Genomic DNA, 22,068 nt, shown 5'->3' on the forward strand with positions numbered 1-22,068 from the left:
GATTTTTGTAAGTCAGTCTTTCATCACAAACTACTCACAATAATTTCAACTCTTTTACCCTCTCTACTGCTTGCCCATACATTTGCAAACCTTGAGCGTCGCGATTTATTCTTCGTTTGGTCTTTTTTATGGCGGTTGGCAAACAACGTTGTGGTGCATCACCACCCTCCCTTTCTTGGTGCAAGAGCTGGTCCCTTTCTTCATATCCTGGGTTCTTACTTTGTCTACAGGATGTATAACCATTTTAATAATGCAGATGATTGATGAAACAAATTAGAATGGTCGGTGGCGAACTTACCGGGCTGGCTGTCCGTTGGCCAGCTTACCAGGTGGTAAGGCTGGTTATTCTAAAACGACCGGTTCAGTTCCGCTCACAACCCGAGTCTTAAGTGAGGTCCCATCTCTGGTCTGTTACAGGTCTGTAGTCTCAGTGGGTCCAGCCCCCTATAGGCAGATTGAAAACATGAGGAACTGGTGTTGTAGTCTTACTCCCTCTAACCAAGCAGCCTCCGATAACGCAAAATGAGGATATTTGAGTAATCGGATGCTCTTTTTCAGAATAGAAATGCGGAGATCTCCCATCTCTGGGGAAAATGAGGAAATTATGCATGACCATTCAAAAATACTACCGGGTTTCTAACGACACAAAGCTTAATTCAAATGGGTGAAGTATTCCTTTCAGAATGTAATATTACAACATCGTGTATCAGAAGAGGTGATGCATGTGTGCAACGCTGCTGGGCTGAAACTTCTGGCTATCTTGAGTCTATGTAGCAAGTTTGGTGTTGATACAGAAAAATTTGGATTATTATTGCACACCTGCATACATTCTTAATCATGAATCAATAGTGTGGTTTTGAGAATATACTATGTTTTTGTTGGGTAATGTTTCACAATGATGGTCACATCATAGCATTAATTGAGCATTAGATAAGCATTAACAAACATTAACAGGTAACTAGTGGTCAAAAATCACTAAATCTGTTGAGCATCCTCCGGATGGGGTCCCGAGTCCATGTCCCAAGTTTGGTTTCCATACATGAAAGTGTTGCTGAGATATGGATTCACTTCCTGTTTTAACTGATGGTGGCGCTAGAGCTTTCAATGCAGACGCACAAAAATGATTTGAGTGATTGGAAAGGTATGCAGCAAAGAGCTGTAAGCATTGTAACCTGTACGCACGTTAATGAACTTAAGAGCAAATACGCATGTCCAATATTGAACTGATGGTGGCGCTAGAGCGTTCAATGCAGTGGCACACAAATTGATGAGTGATTGCAACGTTATGCAGCACAGAGTTGTAAGCAAAGTAAGCAGCATGCATTTCAAAGGATTTACAAGCATAAATGCATGTCAAACATTGAACTAGTGGTGGCGCTACAGCATTCAATGAAGAGGCCTGTAAATTGGTGTGAGTGACTGGGACAGTGTCTTGACTCCAGGTACCAAGTTTGGTTACGTTGAGTCAAAGCATCGGTGAGACGTCAGCTCATTTCCTGTTTGGCAGCCTCGCCGTCATTTTCAATTGCCTCTCACAGGAGAATAAACATGAATTTGAAAAATCTTTGAAATAACTTTTGTGCGGATTGGTCTTAAAATCATCTGTGTCAAGTTTCGAGCAAATTGAACGAACTTTGTGACCCGTGAAGGTTTTTAAAGCTTTCTGAGATAAATCCAATATATCGGAGGTCCAATAAGGCCGAAAGTGACGGACCATGTATCGTTGAACTTGGGTTGATCCAAGGATCACAACCCTACCTCTTTAGTGAAAATCAGACGCACGAGTCATGGTCCACATCAGGAATGCATGTCCAACTTTCACCCATTGGTGGGGCAAGAGTGTTGGGCATAGAGTTCTGTTAATTGGTGAGAGTGATCATGGAACAGTCCCGAATCTGTGTGCTGAATTTCATAACTTTTGACCAAGCGGTTCAATTTTCGGCCAAATTTTGACCCGTTGGTGGCGCTAGACGGCTGGGTTTAGAGGTCCGTAAATGAGTGTGAGTGGTCAGTACAGTGGTCCGAAACTTTCAGCCAAATTTCAGCACTTTTTACCAAGGCGTTCTATGGGCTGCCATAGACTTCAATGGCAGAGGAGTAATAATAAGAAAACATAGAATCACTAATAGGGGGTCTCGCAGCTTCGCTTCTTGACCCCCCAAAACAACATTAAAGAATAAGTTGCGCTGTAATGATGGGGCAGACACAGACCTGGCGTTCATCCACTTTATTTGTATCAATGCTGATGTACACTTACAAGATCTTGACAGGACCGTGTTCACAGAGGTCCAAAAAGCATAAGTTAGCATTTCTAATATACAAAAATTATGTGATCATATTTTAGCACAAATACAAACATCAGAAGTAGAATATATTTAAGAAATCAAACAAATCATCCAAAATATGTCATGAAAACGTGTGTCCTGCTGTGTGTTAAGTGTCCAGAGATAACTTCTGTTGTGATATGACACAATGAATAAAATGTTATTGAGTGAAACCTGTCACTTCCATCTTCTCCTCATGCAAATCTAGATAGCACAGTGCAAACTTCACTTCATTGCTATAGTTGATTAACCGTCAGCTGCCAGACTCTTATGTAACTGAAAGTTTTTCTCCTGTATGAGTTCTCATGTGTCCCTTCAGATGTCCATTTACAGTGAAACATTTACCACACACTGAACAGCTGAAAGGTTTTTCTCCTGTATGAGTTCTCATGTGTGTCTTCAGATTTCCATTTACAGTGAAACGTTTACCACACACTGAGCAGCTGAAAGGTTTTTCTCCTGTATGAGTTCTCATGTGTCCCTTCAGATGTCCATTTACAGTGAAACATTTACCACACACTGAGCAGCTGAAAGGTTTTTCTCCTGTATGAGTTCTCATGTGTGTCTTCAGATTTCCATTTACAGTGAAACGTTTACCACACACTGAGCAGCTGAAAGGTTTTTCTCCTGTATGAGTTCTCATGTGTCACTTCAGATGTCCATTTACAGTGAAACATTTACCACACACTGAGCAGCTGAAAGGTTTTTCTCCTGTATGAGTTCTCATGTGTCCCCTTAAATCATACATTTTAAGGAAACCTTTACCACACACGGAACAACTGAAATGTTTTCCTCCTGTATGAGTTCTCATGTGATCCTTCAGCTGTCCATTTAAAGTGAAACCTTTACCACACACTGAGCAGCTGAAAGGTTTTTCTCCTGTATGAGTTCTCATGTGTCCCCTTAAATCATACATTTTAATGAAACCTTTACCACACACGGAACGACTGAAATGTTTTCCTCCTGTATGAGTTCTCATGTGATCCTTCAGCTGTCCATTTAAAGTGAAACCTTTACCACACACTGAGCAGCTGAAAGGTTTTTCTCCTGTATGAGTTCTCATGTGTCTCTTCAGATTTTCATTTACAGTGAAACCTTTACCACACACGGAACAACTGAAAGGTTTTTCTCCTGTATGAGTTCTCATGTGTTTCTTCAGAGTACCATTGTCAGTGAAACATTTACCACACACTGAGCAGCTGAAAGGTTTTTCTCCTGTATGAGTTATCATGTGTGTCTTCAGATTTCCATTTACAGTGAAACCTTTACCACACACTGGGCAGCTGAAAGGTTTTTCTCCTGTATGAGTTCTCATGTGTTTCTTTAGATTTCCACTGATTCTAAATGTTTTCCAACACTGAGAGCAGTTAAATGGTTTCTTATCAGTTCTACATCTAAAATCACTGTCAGGATAATTTTTCAAAGCCTTTAAACCTGACCGAAGTTCTCTGGTCTCCTGCCAATCAGCACTGTCATCAGTCTGAAGTTCAGAAGAGCCTCCAGTATTGTCATCAGTCTCAGGTTCAGAACAGTCTCCAGTCTTGTCATCAGTATCTGTTTGTAAATGTGTATCTGAGTTCCTGGCTGGTTCTGGTCCCCCACAGTCCTCTTCAACAGCTTCTGTTTCCATCTGTTCAGTCGAGTCTCTGGCTGCAGCTGAAACCAGCCCTGAGGGCTGAGGTTTCTCTTCATCGTCATCTTCTTCACTCTTAACAGGGACAAGAGTCAACGAGAACTTGATACCAACCTCCTCCAGGCCTCGATGCTTCTCTCCTTGCTGACTGGTCCAGAGTTCTTCCTGTTCTTCTTTAATGTGTGGGGGGTGTGGGTCCTCCTGGTCCAGACTGGGGCTCCAATCCTGCTGCTCAAAAGGAACCTCGTCTTTAGTCACCAACAGCTGCTGGACGTCTGCAGGAAAACAATAAATACATACAGAATATAGAGACGTTTCAAACAGCAGAACAATCAGTCACCAGTACACTGTTTTTTTTCTGAAACAAAACAGGCAGACAGACAACCTGCAAAACTAAAATGCACCAGCAGTAATGCAGTCATCAGTAGCTTGAGATGAATACATTTGTTACAGTTTTTCATAATTGTTAATAACTTAAAACCTTTCATCTAAACTGTAAACACAAAACCCAGTTTTCAAACTACATTCACAAAACCTCTGATTCTTCTGGATAAATCAAACCATCACATACTGACTGTAATTGTGTTTAACTTCTGCAGCCTGTGGTCAGCATAATGCATCAGAAGTAAACGTTTTGGTCCTATGCGTGTTGCATGTTACCTCATGTCACACGTTAACGCAACTCAGATTAGAACACTGCCATACCTAACGTATAAAAAGTAAGCACCAACCTGCTCTGTGTAACCGGACTTCAGGCAGGAAAACAGCGTCCAGTAGCTTCCGCTGTCGCTCGTTCTCCTCTTTAGAACGAGAAAGTTCCTCCTCGTATTCTGCTACCGTTCTTTCAAACAGCCCAAATATCTCTTCAGCAGCCGCACTTAGTCGCTGCTCCACCAAAGCTCTCGTCACTTGGACTTTACTCATTTTCCCGCGACGAGAGAGACGTTTTGACTCCACACAAACTCCGTCAAAATCTGTTTCCAGCTAGCATGCTAAGCTAGCTAGCTTAGCTTCGTAGGCTCCCGGGAGATGATTCAGAGTTAAAATATTCAGAATAAAAGGTGAAGAGTACAAAGTCCATCCAGACAGGTTTATCCAGACACACAGAGACTCTGATGGATCAGTACTGGTGAAGCTAACAGACACTTTCTCAACACCACGAAGGAACTCTTCTACTGAAAAAAGGCGCCATTGTTGAAAAGAGAACATCCGGGTGCGTCGCGGTTTCTTCTTCGTTTGGTCTTTTTTAGCGGTTGGCAAACAACGTTGTGGTGCATCACCGCCACCAACCGGAAAACAAAAAAACTGTTTTGTGTCTGGATAAACCTGTCTGGATGGACTTTGTACAAAACGTTTACTTCTGATGCATTATGCTGACCACAGGCTGCAGAAGTTAAACACAATTACAGTCAGTATGTGATGGTTTGATTTATCCAGAAGAATCAGAGGTTTTGTGAATGTAGTTTGAAAACTGGGTTTTGTGTTTACAGTTTAGATGAAAGGTTGGAAGGTTTTAAGTTATTAACAATTATGAAAAACTGTAACAAATGTATTCATCTCAAGCTACTGATGACTGCATTACTGCTGGTGCATTTTAGTTTTGCAGGTTGTCTGTCTGGGGCGCATGGCGTCTGTCCGACTTCCCATTTCTCCGACTTCCCATTTCTCCGACCATACATTTCTATATTTTTTTGTCCATTAGTCCGACCTCCCATTTCCCCGACCTAAGTATGCCCGGTGTTACGACTCCCAGTAATTACGACAGTGTATTAGACCGACTAATCCGGCCCAGAAGCAGGATAGACTGAGATATCAACTTAATCTCCTGTATTTTGACGGCGCCACAGTGTAGTCAAAAGTGCGTGGGTCCTGCTCCTGTTCCTTTTATTTTTTAAAACATGTGCACAGATGTGATACAGTCAGTGAAAGCTTAATTAATAAACACAAAGTCTCGGCATCCGAAGGAGGAGATGCCTTGAACGGGAAGCAGACCGTGGTGGATTTCAATCACACACTGTTGCAACTTTAGAACATTTTATCCAGAAAGACTTACAAACACGGACCAAAACGGCTCCATAATACGCACAAAAATCCCAAAGAAACTAAAGTTAAAAAAGATAAAATAATAATCTCTGCATGACATTTTGTTCAGTGAAATCCACAGACAAGACGGCTGCAGAAGTGGGGCGTCAGTTTATTTTGAAAAGTGCTGGGGACAATAACCATATACTGGTTTGTTTTGAGGGGTGCTGGGTAGGCTGTTCCGTTAGTTTTGACTTTTGTTAACACTAGAGGTGATCCCGAATAGTCGTTGATTGGATTCGGAGGAGTCTCATTCACTGTTCATCAAATCATCGCAAAATGTGGTTATGAAAAAAAGACCGTACCATTCTGACTCCATAGGGGTACTCACTGCTGCTACATATAATGGCCGCGTTTCCCAGATTCGATCGTTCTTAAGGACTTAAGAAGGCTCTTAAGAAGGGTTCGGCTAAGAAGGAGCGCTAAGATACGGCTGTTTCCCAGACGCGTTCTTAACTGCCTTCTTAGGAGAACCTTAAGATCAAGCCAAAGATCTTCTTAAGAAGCTCTTAGTGGGAGCTGTCCACCGCGGTGGTGCTGAAACTGAATCAATGGATGCCAGGTAAATCGATCACCCACCTCTTTATCAGCGCATAAGTCACACACAGCGCCCCGTGGTCCCCCCACACAGGTGCAATTAGGCTATGCATGTATTGTGTGTGTGTGTGTGTGTGTGTGTGTGTGTGTGTGTGTGTGTGTGTGTGTGTGTGTGTGTGTTTGTACCAACAGTTGTATCCAAGTAGTAATCAAGCCCATTAGTGCATATATACCCCCGTGGATATAGGCACACACATGTGAGAATGGAAGAAAGCAGCAACAAGCGAACCAAGCGGGCACCGGCGTTCACCGCGGAGGAGATGGGCGTAGTGCTTCCTACCGATCCAGCATGGATCCACCAGGGAGGGATTGTGGATTGGAACAAGGGTGCCATCCACCACACCGATCACCCGGGGGGGACTACTTGATGAGAAAAACAGTGCAGGTATAAGAGTTATACACTCTGTGGTGTGTTATGATCTACATTTCAAGCACTCTTAGTTTTAGTATGTTTAAAGTCTTGTGGTTTTTTTTTAAATTATTTTAAATAACAGCAGGAGAAAGTGGTAACCCCTGTCAAATCTAAATTGTTTTCTTCAGGAATACCTGCAGCAAGAACACCCCGGCCTGAGGCAGATCATTGAGCGCTGTGGTGGGAGGTACCATGTCATCAGTAATCGTCAGCGTCAGGGCAGGGAGCAGGTCCGTGAGCTGCTGGAGAAGGTGAGACGTTGGCGTTGAGAACAATTTACGGCGTCAAGAGTAGAGTTTGCAGGCGTTTCGCAGCCCGTGTTGTGATTGGTTTCACTGATCGCACACCGATTATGGTTCTCATCTCGCAGTTGAATCAGTGTTGGTGTATAGTTAAAAACATTTGTAGATTTCTGTCTAGAACTTTTTTAAATCCACAAAGTGAAATTCTGTTTTATTGCATACTGGACGTGGTAGAGCTCTTTGTTTTATTTGTCAGAGAAGGTGGATGAGCATGCATGATTTCCCATCAACGCCCTGTTTCACACTTCTACAATCACACAGCCGTAGTGGGGACTACGTGCCACTATAATAGGGAATGTGAGTATGGGGGCATCTCCTAAATGTATTGTTTATCTTTTTATGTAACAGGTGGACAATATGGTGACGAAAAATGGGGTTTACTATATGAAATCAGCCCAGGAGCGAGAGCTGGAGAAACGGGTGAGCGACAGAAAGCGAGAACTTATGGAAAGTTACAGAGCTCAAAAGGAAGAGAGAAGAGAGACGGTCGCTGCAACGCACGTCCTAAACACTGAAACGCAGAGGAGGGTGGAGTACAGCAGCGCCTCGGAGAGGAGGAGGAGAGAGGAGAGGGCTGAGGTGGAGGGAAGTGTGGGTGTGAGCCAAAGATCTAACGGGCTTCATTCAACTCCAGCACCAGAGCAACAGCCAGAGCTGCATCACGACGGGCAGGTGGACAGGACGCCCAGTTTAAGACTAAATGCAGGTGAATGTATTCATTTTTTTTATCCCTGTTATTCTACATCACAATGCCATGTGTAAAAATGAAACCCACAGCACTCATATTTGCTGTATTCCCTCTGTAGATGGAGCTATACTCAAATGTCTGAGGTTAAATCAACTCCGAAAGTGGTCACAACTTGTGAGTCGCAGGCTCCCACTGTCTCATATTGCCCCTTAAAAGTGCACTGCTAATATGTTAGGATATTATTAAAAACACAAAATAAATCATTGCAATTTTCCACATTAAACTCTAACTCTCCGGTGATTGTTTTTCAGTTCACCACAGAATGAACAGCTTTGAAGAGAGATCCCCGGAGGCGTCTCCCACCTCCCTTCCTCGTACGCCCGTCTTTTCCTCTTCCCCCTCCACACCAACCCTCTCCTCCTCTCCCACCTCATTCCCCTCATCCTACTCTCCTTCCTCATTCGCCTCATCGCCCTCATCTTCGTCCTCTCCGGAGCTACGCCTGGTGCTGCTCGGGCGATCTGGAGCAGGCAAGAGTGCGGCTGGCAACAACATACTGGGGTGGGAGGAGTTTGAGTCACGGCCGTACAGTCTCAGAGCGATCACTCAGGAGTGTGAGAAAAAGAAAGCAGTGGTTGAAGGAAAACCGGTAAGTGTTTACCTGATGTTTTCAGTTCTTTTCACTCATCCCATCCATGTGCCATCCCATGTCCCTCCTCTACCATATCTAATCTTTTACACTCTTCTTGTTTTGTGTCATAAAACAATTAAATATTGCTGGTTTTCCATGAATCAACTCTTCATATTGCTGCATCTCTCCTCTCTCACCTGCAGGTGGCAGTGGTGGATACCCCAGACTGGTTCAATTCAGAACAAACCCCAGACAAGGTGCGAACTCAGATCTCCTCATGTGTTGCGTTGTCCAGTCCTGGTCCGCACGCCTTCCTCATGTGCGTCCCCCTAGACCAGCCTGCAAAGACCGAGCTGCAGGCTCTCGGGGCCCTCAAGGCTGTTTTTGGCCCAGAGGTGGTCTGAAAACACACCCTGCTCCTCTTTACGTACGCAGATAAACTGAGGGAGAGCGGGAAGGCAGGGAACGAGAGCGTGGAGGCGTACATCGCTGGTCAGCGGGGGGATTTGCTAAAGCTTGTGGAGAAATGCGGGACAGGTTCCATGTGATGGAGACGGGAGGAGGCGTGAGGGACAGGAGGAATGTGGCGGAGCTGCTGGAGAAGGTGGAGCAGATGGTGAAGGAAGGTGCTATTCTCATCCTGCTTTTCAGGAGGCGGAGGACAGAGTGAGGCAGAGGCAGGTAGAGATAGCAAGGGAGAGAAAGAGGGGAGAACTGGAGCTTAGCTCTGAACGACGGTTACTTTATCCCTACATGCAGCCTGTGGCCGAGGGAGAAGAGGAAGTGAGGGAGGATGAGATTGAGAAAACGAGGGATGAGGTGGAGATGAGTTTAAGAACAATGAAAATTGAGAGCCTTCCTCCTATTACACGCTCCACCATGTCGCCTTCACTTCTCCAATCCGTGATGGAGAAAATGGAGTATGGTGCAAAGATGTTACCCAAACTGTTGGCCGACAGCTCTGTGTGGGTCGGTGAGAGAGCGAAGAAGGTGAAAGGTAGTCCGGTGTGGGAGAACGTCGGCAGCAGAGCACAAAATGTCCACAAGATGGTGGCTGATAGTTCTGTATGGGGCAAGGTGGGAGAGAGTGCTGGACATATGTCCAAAGTAGTTGGAGATAAGGTGGGAGCGAGTGCTGGACATGCGTCCAAACTAGTAGGAGATAGAGTCCCCAAGGTGGTGGTGGATGGTTCTACATGGGTGGGATCTGGAGCAAAGTCTGTAGCGGCTAGTCCAGTGTGGGGAAAAGTTGGTTCAGGGGCCAAATCGGGGGCCATTCTGGTGGCAGACAGGTCCATGCGTGTCGGAGCTAGGATCGGAGCCGGGAAAAAGAATTTGGCACAGAGTCCTATGTGGGGAAAGGTAGGATCCGGGGCCAAAACCGGAGCTGCGCGAGTTGGAGCTGGAATTGGTGCCGGTGCAAAGAAGGTGGCGGAGAGTCCGGTGTGGGGGAAGGTGGGCTCTGGGGCCAAAGCAGGGGCCAAAATGGTGGCGGACAGCTCATTGTGGGAGAAAATTGGGACTACTGCTAAACAGGTGCCCAAGGCCGTCATAGCGGGCGCATTACTGGGTCTGGTACTCGGTGTGTTTTTGTGGGGTGTGATTGGTGGAGCCATCGGGGCCGCTGCTGGATCTGCGGTAACTGAAGTGGGCCGACGGAAACTCAGCAACAAAAACACGTTGGAAAAGCCGGGCGAGACTGCAAAAAATGCAGAGAGAACGGTGAACGATGGCATAGACTCTCTGGTGACACAAGGAGGAAAAGTACTGAAAACTGAATGAACAGATAATGTTTATAAAATGATTAACAAATGTAAAAACATTTGGTTGTGAATTAGTACCATCAGAGGGTATGACTCAAACACAAAGGCAAGGGTCGACACTCTTCTGTTCTTTTTTTTTTGTTGCTTTCTTTCTACACAAATGGACCACAAGTTCAAGGATTAATCTCAAAATACGTTTATTGCTATAAGTTTCATTCCAGCACTTATTGAATGAAAATGGGTATGACTTGTTTTAGGTGTGACTGCCACTCACGCTTAATCATATGAAGATTTGGACTAAATGAACTCTGCTAAACTTGGTTAAATCGATTTTAAAGTGTTCTTTGTTTGACCAACCAGTGAAAGTGGACAAGGCAACACAAGACAAAAAGGTACGGTTTAAAGGAGTCCTTTTTATTTATAGAAATATATAAAACTAATCAAGTCTATGGGGGAAGTAATTAAAAGAGTCTGGAGGAGGTGGCTGAGAGCGTGGCTCCGTGTGGCCTGGTGAGTGGCCGGGCTTCACTCACACAGGCTGGCAGGCTGGCTGGATCTGCTGGTCAGTTGGTGAACTGGTTCGGTGTCAAGGCTGTATCATCATTGCTGGCGCTATGTGCTGTGCTGCTTACAACTGCTGCAGACTGCTGCACTCCACTTCGTGGCTGTAAAGCGCTTCTGTTCAGCCCTTGAGGTTCCAACCTGACCCAGCGTCCAAAGTGACTCCAGCCTACGCCACACGCCACCTGTCACAGGGAAGATCAGAGGGAGGCTGAAGGAGAGAGTGTGTGTGGGTAATTAAGCTGGTTGCCGACCTATCCAGCACACCTGTTTCCAGTTAGCCCGTCACCATGCAATCACTGCAGACACACTCACAGCAAAATCCACCACAGTGTCACACCAATACAAAGATTACTAGCCGATACAGCTTTACCCTGTTACACCCCTCCCTGCTGAAACGGTCATTGTCCCAATGACCACTGTGCCACGGCACACTGGCTGTAACGGTCCTGGTAGCGCTGTGGGGGCATGCCTCTGGTCGCTCTGGTGGATCGTCTGGGCTCTGGAGTCCTGGACGCTGGTCTTGCCTCAGCATCTGTAGGAACCCAGAACCCAACCCATGGGGGCCCGACGGGACCCCTGTTTGAGGTCTGTGGCTGGGGGCTTATGGGCTGGATCACTCGATGATTCGGGCCATCTGACACCTGACCGGGGCCTTGCATCCCAGGCTGTAGTGGTGCTGACAGGGGTCTCAAGAGGTTACGATGCACAACTTTTTCAACATTTCTCCCCACTTGTCTGATGACATACACTGGAAGTTCGGGGTCTGGCTGCTTAATCACCATGTACGGTTGTTGCTCCCACTTATTGGCCAGTTTACCCCGGCCCTTGGCTCTCATGTCCTGTAAAAGTACCTGTTGGCCTGTGGTCAGTGGTGAGCCATCCGCCTTCTGGTCGTAGTAGGTCTTTTGTCTGGCCATCTCAGAGTCTCTGTGTTGTACGGCCCTTTCAAATGCGAGCTGCAGCCTCCGTTGGTGACATTTGACCCAATCCTCTGCTGATGAGCAGCCCACATTCTCTGAGAGTCCTAGGAGGCGGTCCTGTGGGAGAAATCCCTGCCTCCCAAACATTAAGTAGTGTGGGGGATAGCCAGTAGAGCTGTGCACTGTGTTGTTGTATACCTGTAACACTTCCGGGAGATGTTCATGCCAGTTCCTCTTGTCCTCCCCCAGGGTCCCCAGCAGTCCTAGGAGGGTCCTATTAAAGCGTTCACAAGCGCCATTTCCTGCTGGGTGGTAAGGCGTAGTGTGGCTTTTGGCCACTTTATGCAAGTTACAGAGTTCTTTCATGAGATGCGATTCAAAATTAGGGCCTTGGTCAGACAACAGACGTTTAGGTGCACCAAAAGGCTGGATTACTTTATTCCACAGTACCTTAGCTGTTGTTGTTGCTGTTTGGTCTCTGGTCGCTACTGCCCAGGCGTACTTGGTGAAGTGATCTACCATAACCAGCACATTGTGGTATGCTTCTTCTGGGTGACCTATGGACAAAATCTACAGACAATAATTCCAAGGGAGCAGAGGTCAAAATAGGGGTCAGAGGCGCAGGCCTAGAGTTAGGAGCCTTACGCAAAACACACTGCTGGCATCGTGCGCACCGATCTGTTACCTCCTTGGCCAATTGTGGCCAAAAAAACCTCCTCTGAATCAGAGAGACAGTCTTTTCAGGGCCCCAGTGTCCAGCCTGCTCATGATACAACTGCCAGATATAATGTCGCTCCCCTTCAGGAACCACATGTTGGGTTATGGGGTCAACTTCCTTTGGGTCCTGTCGTGTCCGACACAGCACTCCATCCACCAGGGAAAGCCGGGGCCAGTGACGCAGGATCTGCTGGACTGGCTTGGTCTCTCGTTGTCGCTCTCCTTTATTGGGCAGAAAGCCCCTTTGTACATACTTGATTACTCTGACCAAAGTGGGGTCCGCATTTTGAAGACTCCTCCACTGGTCAGGTGTCCTTTCCGGAAACAAGGGTATCCCCGGTGTAGCACTTTGAAGGCTCGGCTTTGTAATGTTCTTTCCTGCACCGATGCACAGTGCTTTCACAGTCCTGGCTCCAATATGGGTGAAAGCTGGTATCTCCAGCCCCTCTTTTCTCTCCTCAGAGTCTGATGTGGGGGCTTCTGGGGGAAAACGAGACAGAGCATCTGCACTTTGATTAGTACGTCCTGGTTTATATTTTATTTCAAACTGAAAGCTCGCCAGGCGCGCTGCCCATCTCTGCTCCAAGCTCCCAAGTTTAGCCGAGTTTAAGTGCACCAGAGGATTATTGTCCGTATATATAACAAATGGAGCACAGTGCAAGTATTCTGCAAATTTCTGGGTTACTGCCCAGGTCAAAGCCAAAAATTCCAGCTTAAAGGAGCTGTAATTTTTGTCGTTTTTCTCTGTGGGGCTTAAGGCCCGGCTGGCAAATGCAATTACCCTCCCTTTTCCATCCTGCACCTGACTCAGTACAGCTCCCAGGCCTCGGCTGCTGGCGTCTGTATACACGACAAAAGGAAGGTCAAAATCAGCATAAGCCAGTATTGGTGCAGAGGTTAGGGTCTTCTTTAGTGTGTCAAAAGCATCCTGACAAGTTGAGTCCCAGTTAGCAATTAGTTGATGACCTGAGGCTCTTGAGTGTTTTGGACTGATTCCTCTTAAGAGTTCGTTTAATGGTTTGGCTATTTTAGCAAAGTCTTTCACAAACCTGCGATAATAGCCGGCCAGTCCCAAAAAAGACTGTAGTTGTTTCACTGTCTTGGGGGTCGGCCATTCTTGAACACACTTCACCTTCTCGGGGTCTGGGGAGATCCCCTCTGCTGACACACGATGTCCCAAGTACTGCACTTCTTTTTTCAACAGGTGGCACTTGTCAGACTTTAATTTTAAGCCATGTTTTTTTCAGTTTGTCCAAAATGACATCCAAATGTTTTAGGTGTGAATCAAAGTCAGGAGAATATATTATGACATCATCAAGGTAAATCAACAAAGACTGTAGGTTGTGGTCTCCTAAACAGGTGTGCATTAACCTTTGGAATGTGGCAGGCGCATTTGACAACCCAAAAGGCATTCGGGTAAATTCATATAGCCCCATGGGAGTAACAAAGGCAGTCTTTTCCCTGTCGGCGGGGGCAACCTCAACCTGCCAATATCCACTCGCCAGGTCTAATGTGGAAAAATACTTTGCTTTGTTCAAGCTGGCCAATGACTCCTCAATTCGAGGGAGTGGGTAAGCATCTTTGTGGGTTGCTGCATTGAGCTTCCGATAATCCACACAGAATCGTGGTGTTCCATCTTTTTTGCGCACTAATACGATGGGGGCAGCCCAAGGACTAGCACTGGGTGTAATGATTTTAGAATCCAACATACCTTGAAGCAGGGTTTTCACTTCCTGATACATTTTTGGTGGAATCTGCCTGTAGCGTTCCCTCACAGGCGGAGCATCACCAGTGGGAATCACATGCTGGACGGTGCTTGTCCTGCCATAATCTTCATCATGTGTGGCAAAAACTGCTCGATGTTTGTGCAGCAGGGTCTGCATTTTTTCTCTCTCCTCTGCAGATAAACCAAGGTCAGCTACATCAGGCAATGAACTCTTTTCAGTATGTTTACTTTTCTCCAGGCTTACTTTAACAGCATTGGTGCTGACCCGGACCATACTCACACTATGCTCTGGTGTGATATCGGCTGGATCAACCTCACACGTCTTAGCTAGTTTCTGATGTCTATAAAGATACATTGGGGAGTCATTTGGATTTTTGATTTTAATTAGAACTCTCCCCCTTTGAACTGTTGACAGGGATCGAGCTACAAAAAGTCCACCCACCTCCTCAGGTTCCACGAGGCACTGGTAGTCTTTTCCACCTGGTCCCGCCTTGGTCCGGCCCCACAGCAGCACCTCACTCTGAGCTGGAACTCTCACAGGACGGCGATTGATGGTGCGCACGTGCCCAATGGAGCCATCTGGAGCCACAAACTGTGCCTGTGTGGAACAGATTTTAAAGGCCATAGCCCACGCCTGTTGTTGGCACCGACTGCCAGAAAGACAGTGCAAGGGCTTGTTGTCCATGTTTCTCCAACAACTTCTAATAATGTTCATGCCCACCACCCCTTCTGTATCAGTTAGGCAGTGATCTTTAACAACCAGAAACCCACCCTCAGGAACTTCGACTTCTCCAACTTTAACAGGTAACAACACATAACCTAAATAAGGAATGTCCAGTCCATTAGCAGCTTCTAAGGTCAGCCAGCTGTCAGCCTCCTTAAGCCGTTCACCTTTTTCTGCAAAATGTTCCAAGAAAAAACTGTTCTTCATCAACGACACATTTGACCCTGTATCAAGGATGCAATTAACAGGGACATCACCAAGCAACAGGTTAACTTTAGGGACATCTCCAATTAATTTGTGTGTGTCTTCATGTAGAGGCCCATTCACTTCTGAACACCCCACTGTCTGGGCCGCCACAGTGGTGTATTCTAGTTTAACGATGCTGACCTTTGTCTGTTTGTGCATGAGCGTGCTATATGTCCAGGTTGAGAACAAAGGTTGCAAATGGGATTACCCTGACCATCATACCGGTTTGCTGAACCTAACCGGGGTTGGTTCCTCCTCGGTGGTCCACTTCGAGGGGCAGGCTGGCTCCACTCTGCACCCCGTGGTGCCCTCTGGTGCAGCTCTGACCGGATCTCTTGAATTAAAGACTGGGACAGTTCATTAAATTTATTTGACATTTGTGTGTTCATTTCATCCCTTAATTGTGTCTTGATTTGTTCCAAATCCTTTACATGAGGAGTATTAACTTGGTTGTGTCCCCTCATGGCAAGGCAGTGTGCTTGTTCAAATGTTTCCCCATATGCTTGTTCCTTTAAGGAGAGCTCTGCCTTGATGGTCTGAAACGTCAGACTATCATCCAATAGAATCTTGGCTCTGAACTCCCCCCTCGTCGCAGAGTCTCTCAGCCCCTCAATCAAATGATCTCGGAGCAACACATCGTCATCTCTGATGCCCCTTGAGTCTTTTTTCTTGAGCCTAAGAAAGTCTTCCTGCAGTCTCAATGCAAAAGAACTAATGTCCTCATGTGGCTCTTGGCGGGCATTAAAAAACTGAGAGCGCAGGACTGAGGCAGTGGCTCTATCCCCATACAGCTTATCTAATTCCCCAAAAATCAGCTCAGCTGTGTTGCGCTTCTCTGGAGGTAAAATCAAAATCTCTCTCTTAGCTTTTCCCTCCAGACAACATAGCGTTAATTTAGCTCTAAAATCGTTTGGGACTCCTTGTAAAGCGAAGGTAGTTTTCAGATTACTCTTCCACTCTCCTAAACCAATGTCTGAATCTCTTCCTTTAAATTTAGATGTCATCAGATTAAACATAGGAACCATACCAACCGGTCTGGACATTGCACTAGGAGCTTGGTTTTCTCGACTAGGACCAGGTTGAGGCTCACTTTGATCTGTCATGTTGGCCTTGCCCACCACTGGTTTCTTTTTTGGTCAATCCTGCCGACAACGCCAGTTGTAAAGTGTTCTTTGACCAACCAGTGAAAGTGGACAAGGCAACACAAGACAAAAAGGTACGGTTTAAAGGAGTCCTTTTTATTTATAGAAATATATAAAACTAATCAAGTCTATGGGGGAAGTAATTAAAAGAGTCTGGAGGAGGTGGCTGAGAGCGTGGCTCCGTGTGGCCTGGTGAGTGGCCGGGCTTCACTCACACAGGCTGGCAGGCTGGCTGGATCTGCTGGTCAGTTGGTGAACTGGTTCGGTGTCAAGGCTGTATCATCATTGCTGGCGCTATGTGCTGTGCTGCTTACAACTGCTGCAGACTGCTGCACTCCACTTCGTGGCTGTAAAGCGCTTCTGTTCAGCCCTTGAGGTTCCAACCTGACCCAGCGTCCAAAGTGACTCCAGCCTACGCCACACGCCACCTGTCACAGGGAAGATCAGAGGGAGGCTGAAGGAGAGAGTGTGTGTGGGTAATTAAGCTGGTTGCCGACCTATCCAGCACACCTGTTTCCAGTTAGCCCGTCACCATGCAATCACTGCAGACACACTCACAGCAAAATCCACCACAGTGTCACACCAATACAAAGATTACTAGCCGATACAGCTTTACCCTGTTACACGATGTTGGTGATGCAAATGATAAGAGAGTTAAGGTGCTTGTCTGTTTGCAAGATGTGTCAAATTATGTAAGAAAATAAAAATGCAATTATTTTTAACCTATGCTTTATTATCTGAACATGCTTTATATATCTTCAAGGTGATAAATAAACTTATTTTATCTATGACATTTTGCAAGTTATACATTGTACATCGTCACTGAGTATTTTCTCCTCTTATGCTCTACTACGTATAATTCAAAACATTAATTATACAATAATTTGTGTGTGGGCAAATATGTTCTGCAGTAAATCTCTGCATCCTCATTATTGGCACGTTAAAGCTGCTTTAGGAGTAACAACCTTCTAGCTTGTCCCATTTTTCCAATGAGACCTGCAGGTTTAGTCTGATGGAATAGCGCTGCTGGTATTTCTGTGTGGAAGTGGGTGTGTCCAGAGGGGCACAACGGAGGGGGGGAAGCCAGGGCTTTATCTCTAAGACCCAGGCTGGCCAGCATCACCCTGCTTGGCCTCGTGTATCGAATGAAGGAAAGAAGGTTAACACACAAGCAGTCCCAGCCAACATTATACGGTTTAATTTTACTGACCGACATCTTTGCAATATTTAACTTACAGTACTGCAGATCAAATCACACGTTAGCGTTCCTCTAATATAATATATATATATATATATATATATATATATATATATATATATATATATATATATATATATATATATATATATATCTCCATCTCCACTCAAAGGGCAGATGATGGAACACAAATAAAGCTGGTTTGAAGGTGTGAGCAGAGCTTTGAGCACGTTAGGCACAAATAGTTATACTCTCTCCAGCTGAACTCTGCTGAATATCTAAGACAACCAAAATGCTGTGAAATGTGAAAACTGTAAAAAAAAAAAAAATACATATTATTCCCACACTCATTGTGGGATGCCGTTTTTGCCTTTTGAAAGGTCAAGTGAAGAGATTACTAAGGTGAAGTAGCTCTCTGTAGTTCTTCCTTACCAAGTATGTCTCTGTGATGATGAAGAACAGACTTTGCAGCTGCGCCCCAGAGACACAGAGAACATCAGCAACATCCGCAAGTGTTTTAAAAAAAAAAACTCAATAGCTAATTTGGACAGATGGAGATAAGGTTGAAAAAGTTCTAAGCTACATGGTTGAGAACCTCTGCTCTGAGGCATGACACCAGTGTGCTGCAGTAATATCAAATCTACATATCATATTTTGCTAAATAACTCCCAACATCACGGTAAATTCATCGTGTTGCAACAAAAAAACCTTTAGTTTGTGCAATTAAATGTGTGACCCATCAGTCCTCTCTGTGGTTTCACAACCAAGCAGGAACAGCCTGACACAGCAGAGCGGGCAGAGGCGACTGTAGAGCAGCGTTGTGAAAGCACCTCTTCCTGTTGTGTGGTCCTGAGACCGGGTGTATAAGGGCTTCCTAGAGCATCCACTTGTTTTTCGTTTTCCCCCTCTCCCTTTCTCCCATGCAGTGGTTGCCTTGCCACATGTCCAAACACACACACACACACGCACACACCCACACACACACACACCCACACACACACACACACACTCACCCCTGCCACCACCTCTCCTCCAGGAAACTCATTGGCCGTCAATGAGACAGCACTAACTGAAGGCGTTTCCTGGAGCCGAGGACTCAGGCAGAGACGCAGCAGCACCACTGCACAGCTGCAGCACCACTGCACAGCTGCAGCTCACCCCAAACTTCCCTATGACTTATGCAACCCCACCCCACCACCAGGCTGAAGCCCATCTCCAACCGCATCCCACATCCACCCTGAGCCTTTCCCACACAACCGCACGCCTTAGCTGTTACATGAATCTGTTGCCACTCGATTGCTTGGACACACACACACACACACACACACACACACACACACACACACACACACACACACACACACACACACACACACACATTAATGCACAGGCACATCTAAAACATGTTGTAACATTTCCTACTACTTTATAGACTAGGCCTGCATTTCAGATACTCCACTGTATTTATTTAACAACATTAGCTACTATTCCCTTTGCAGATTGATTAGTAATACAAAATTAAAAACAAATAATACATGATGATATATTATTATACCATATTCCACCTGGCAGTGTTTAAAATAATGCATTTCTCCTTGCTGTAAGTGGCGTTTTCTTGCAGAGGCCATTGATGATGGATGGATGGATGCCTCTACTACAGCAACTCCGGATTAAATCTGACGGCCGGCCAACACTAGAGCTCCGTAGTACGGAGAGGAAGAGAGGTTTTCGGACCTTTAATGAGGAGAATTACGTCCGCACTGAGTGGCTAGCTGGTAGCGCCAAGCTACAGCGGCTATTCTGCTGGCCCTGTCTCCTGTGTGTGTGTGTGTGTGTGTGTGTGTGTGTGTGTGTGTGTGAGAGAGAGAGAGAGAGAGAGAGAGAGAGAGAGGCGTGTGTCAGTCCTGGTAAAATGATGCTGGGCGCTCTAGTTCCTCTGACCACGGGAAATAGCAACATATAAACTGCAACATCCGTTTTTCTGCTCCCACCCCGTAAAACATCTTAGAGGTTGTGTCTCGCTTCCTCGGAACTGTTCCCTACGCCACTGGTTACCATAAAATCCTCATTTAACCCTGTAAAGCCCAAACCATTAAATAATTGACAGAAAATTCCAATTCTTTGAGCAAACAAAAAATCTTTTTTTCAAACATCAATTTCCATATAGGAGTTTTAATTTGTATCATATTTGATACAGTGGGCCACAATGCTCAAAGATTCTTTTTTTTCTTGAACAAAAAATACATAAACAAATCCAACAAATCCAACAAAAACAATGCAGAAATGGAACTGGCAGGGTGGAAGTCTGGAAGACATAACATTTCAGTTATTTTTACTCATTTGGCGGTTCACACCCTTTTTATTTTGAGTAATGGTAGGCTTGAAAACAGTTTCTGTCCTTGTTCAGACAAAGATGCACTCTGCATTTCTCACAGTACACATGGGCAAAGTGGCCTACGCAGTGCTTGCATCTCTGTCGGGTTTCCCATGTTGGGAAATGATGAAGGCCATCCTTTCTCACATCAAGGGGAGGGGTTGGCGTTGCTTCTGGAGAGGACAGTGGTCTGCCACACTTTTTGACCTTTCCTGCGCTTGTGAGGGCGGTGCCAACAGAAGCCTGAAACCTTTGAAGGGGCAGGGCTTTCTGCCTGGGCTGCAGTTTCTCCTGGTCTCTTCTGTAGCGGATCCATGCATTGATTACTGCCACTGTAACAGTGTGCCACCAAATGTAGATGTACCATCTTCGGGATCTGAAGTTGAACTTGTACAGTGCAGATAGCATATCAAGAAGGTCAACGCCTCCCATGAACCTGTTGTATGTGTCAACAATGGCTGGTCTGGGAACCATTATGTAGGTTTTGGCTTTCCGATCCCAACGCTTCACATTGCCCAGTGGTTCAACACCAACAAAAGAAGAGAGCAGGTTCACAGCTTTGTTGTCATACCATCTCACGATGATGTTTTCTTCCTGATTTACTCTGGAGTCCAGAGACCCCCTTCCCTTTATCTTCAGTTCTTTCTCATCCATCATTTTGCAGTTCTTCAACCTGTTCATTCGGACTGTCCCTATGTAGTAGATTCCTCTTTGTTTCAAATGCTCCACCAATGGAACTGATGTAAAGAAGTTGTCAGCAAAAACTTTGTGATTTTTTCCTGCTGGAAGGGTTGAGGTCATTTTCAGGACAACATCTCCTGTAGCACCAACATCAGATTTCTCTTTGTCTGGATTTTCTCTCCCTTGGCACACGTCAAAGTCATAGAGATAGCCACTTTGGCCGGCACGTCCCCACATCTTGAACCCCCACTTGTGAGGTTTTCCTGGCATGTAGCATCGTAGATGTGATTTTCCTTTGAAAGGCACCATGATTTCATCAACAGCGTGACATTCCTCAGGAGGTATGCAAAGAAATCGTTGGCGTAGTTTCTCTAACCATGGCCTGAGTTTCCACACTTTATCCTTTTTTGCATCCTCAGACACATTGAGGTTGTCCTGAAAGTGAATCAGCGTCAGCAAATTCAGGAACCGACCCCGTGACATCACATCACACACTGGGGGGTACCTTGTCTCCATCTCCCAGTAAGCTCGTACGTTGGGCATCTGTACTAACCCCATGTGCATGTACATACCCAGAATTTGCTAAATTTCTTGGGCATTTGTGTTCACTGACTTTCCATTTTTCTGCACACTGTACAAGTTTGTTTCTTCTGCAATTTCCTGTAGCATTTCCTCAGTCACAAAATCTTTGAAATACATATATGGTGTCCAGTCAAGCCTCTCTTCAGAGTCTTCCTCAACACATTCCACAAACTCAACAGATGGAGGTTCAAACTGTTTTCTTCTCCACCAATACTCCTTCTTTTTCACTTTGCCCCTTGCCAACTGCTTTAGTGTTGTGTCCTCTCCTGGGACTTCTGGGCCTTCATCATCATCATTACCATCTGGGTTTTCCTCTTCCTCATCATCACTACTATCTGGGTTTTCCCCAATCCTTGCAGTAGGAGTCCATTCCTCATCCTCCTCCTCATCCTCATCATCTTCCTCGAGCTGCTCCATGTCACTTGAATTCCCATCCATAATCATCTTCAGAGCATCTTCAACACTGATTTGTTTTGCCATCTTAAACACACATGCACACAAAAAAACAGATTATTGTATATTTTTTCTTTGAATTTGTCAGGTTTTAGTGAAAATCAGTAAGCAAAACGAAGTTGCTATCAATCATACCATTGCAACACCCAACTAGTCAGCAAGTTGCATATCTAATTCTTTGCTCTGAATGTACCAAATAATGTAATTTAAACATTTAATTTGTTTACTTGAAAAATAAAAAGACTGTATGTTGCTTGATATTATTTATAATGCATGAAATACAATAAAATGACAATTGACTTATTTAGA

The 22,068-nt window shown here is 45.4% G+C and overlaps 1 protein-coding gene and 1 long non-coding RNA gene across 2 annotated transcripts in view; one reads left to right on the forward strand and one right to left on the reverse strand.

Moving 5' to 3' along the window:
• The window catches only part of LOC311010619, an 87,857-nt gene that overhangs the window by 49,879 nt on the left and 15,910 nt on the right, over nt 1–22,068 (reverse strand). The gene's annotated exons all lie outside the window — the stretch shown is intronic.
• Nucleotides 6,840–9,073, forward strand: LOC311010823 (uncharacterized protein; the record flags this gene model as incomplete). Its single annotated transcript, XM_084005468.1, has 5 exons — nt 6,840–6,902; nt 7,177–7,299; nt 7,699–8,056; nt 8,350–8,687; nt 8,873–9,073. The coding sequence occupies 5 exons, from the start codon at nt 6,840–6,842 to the stop codon at nt 9,071–9,073; spliced, it is 1,083 nt and encodes a 360-aa protein (XP_083861594.1).

Source organism: Eutrigla gurnardus (genome assembly GCF_963514095.1).
Source record: "Eutrigla gurnardus genome assembly, chromosome: 3".
Lineage (NCBI taxonomy): Eukaryota > Metazoa > Chordata > Actinopteri > Perciformes > Triglidae > Eutrigla > Eutrigla gurnardus.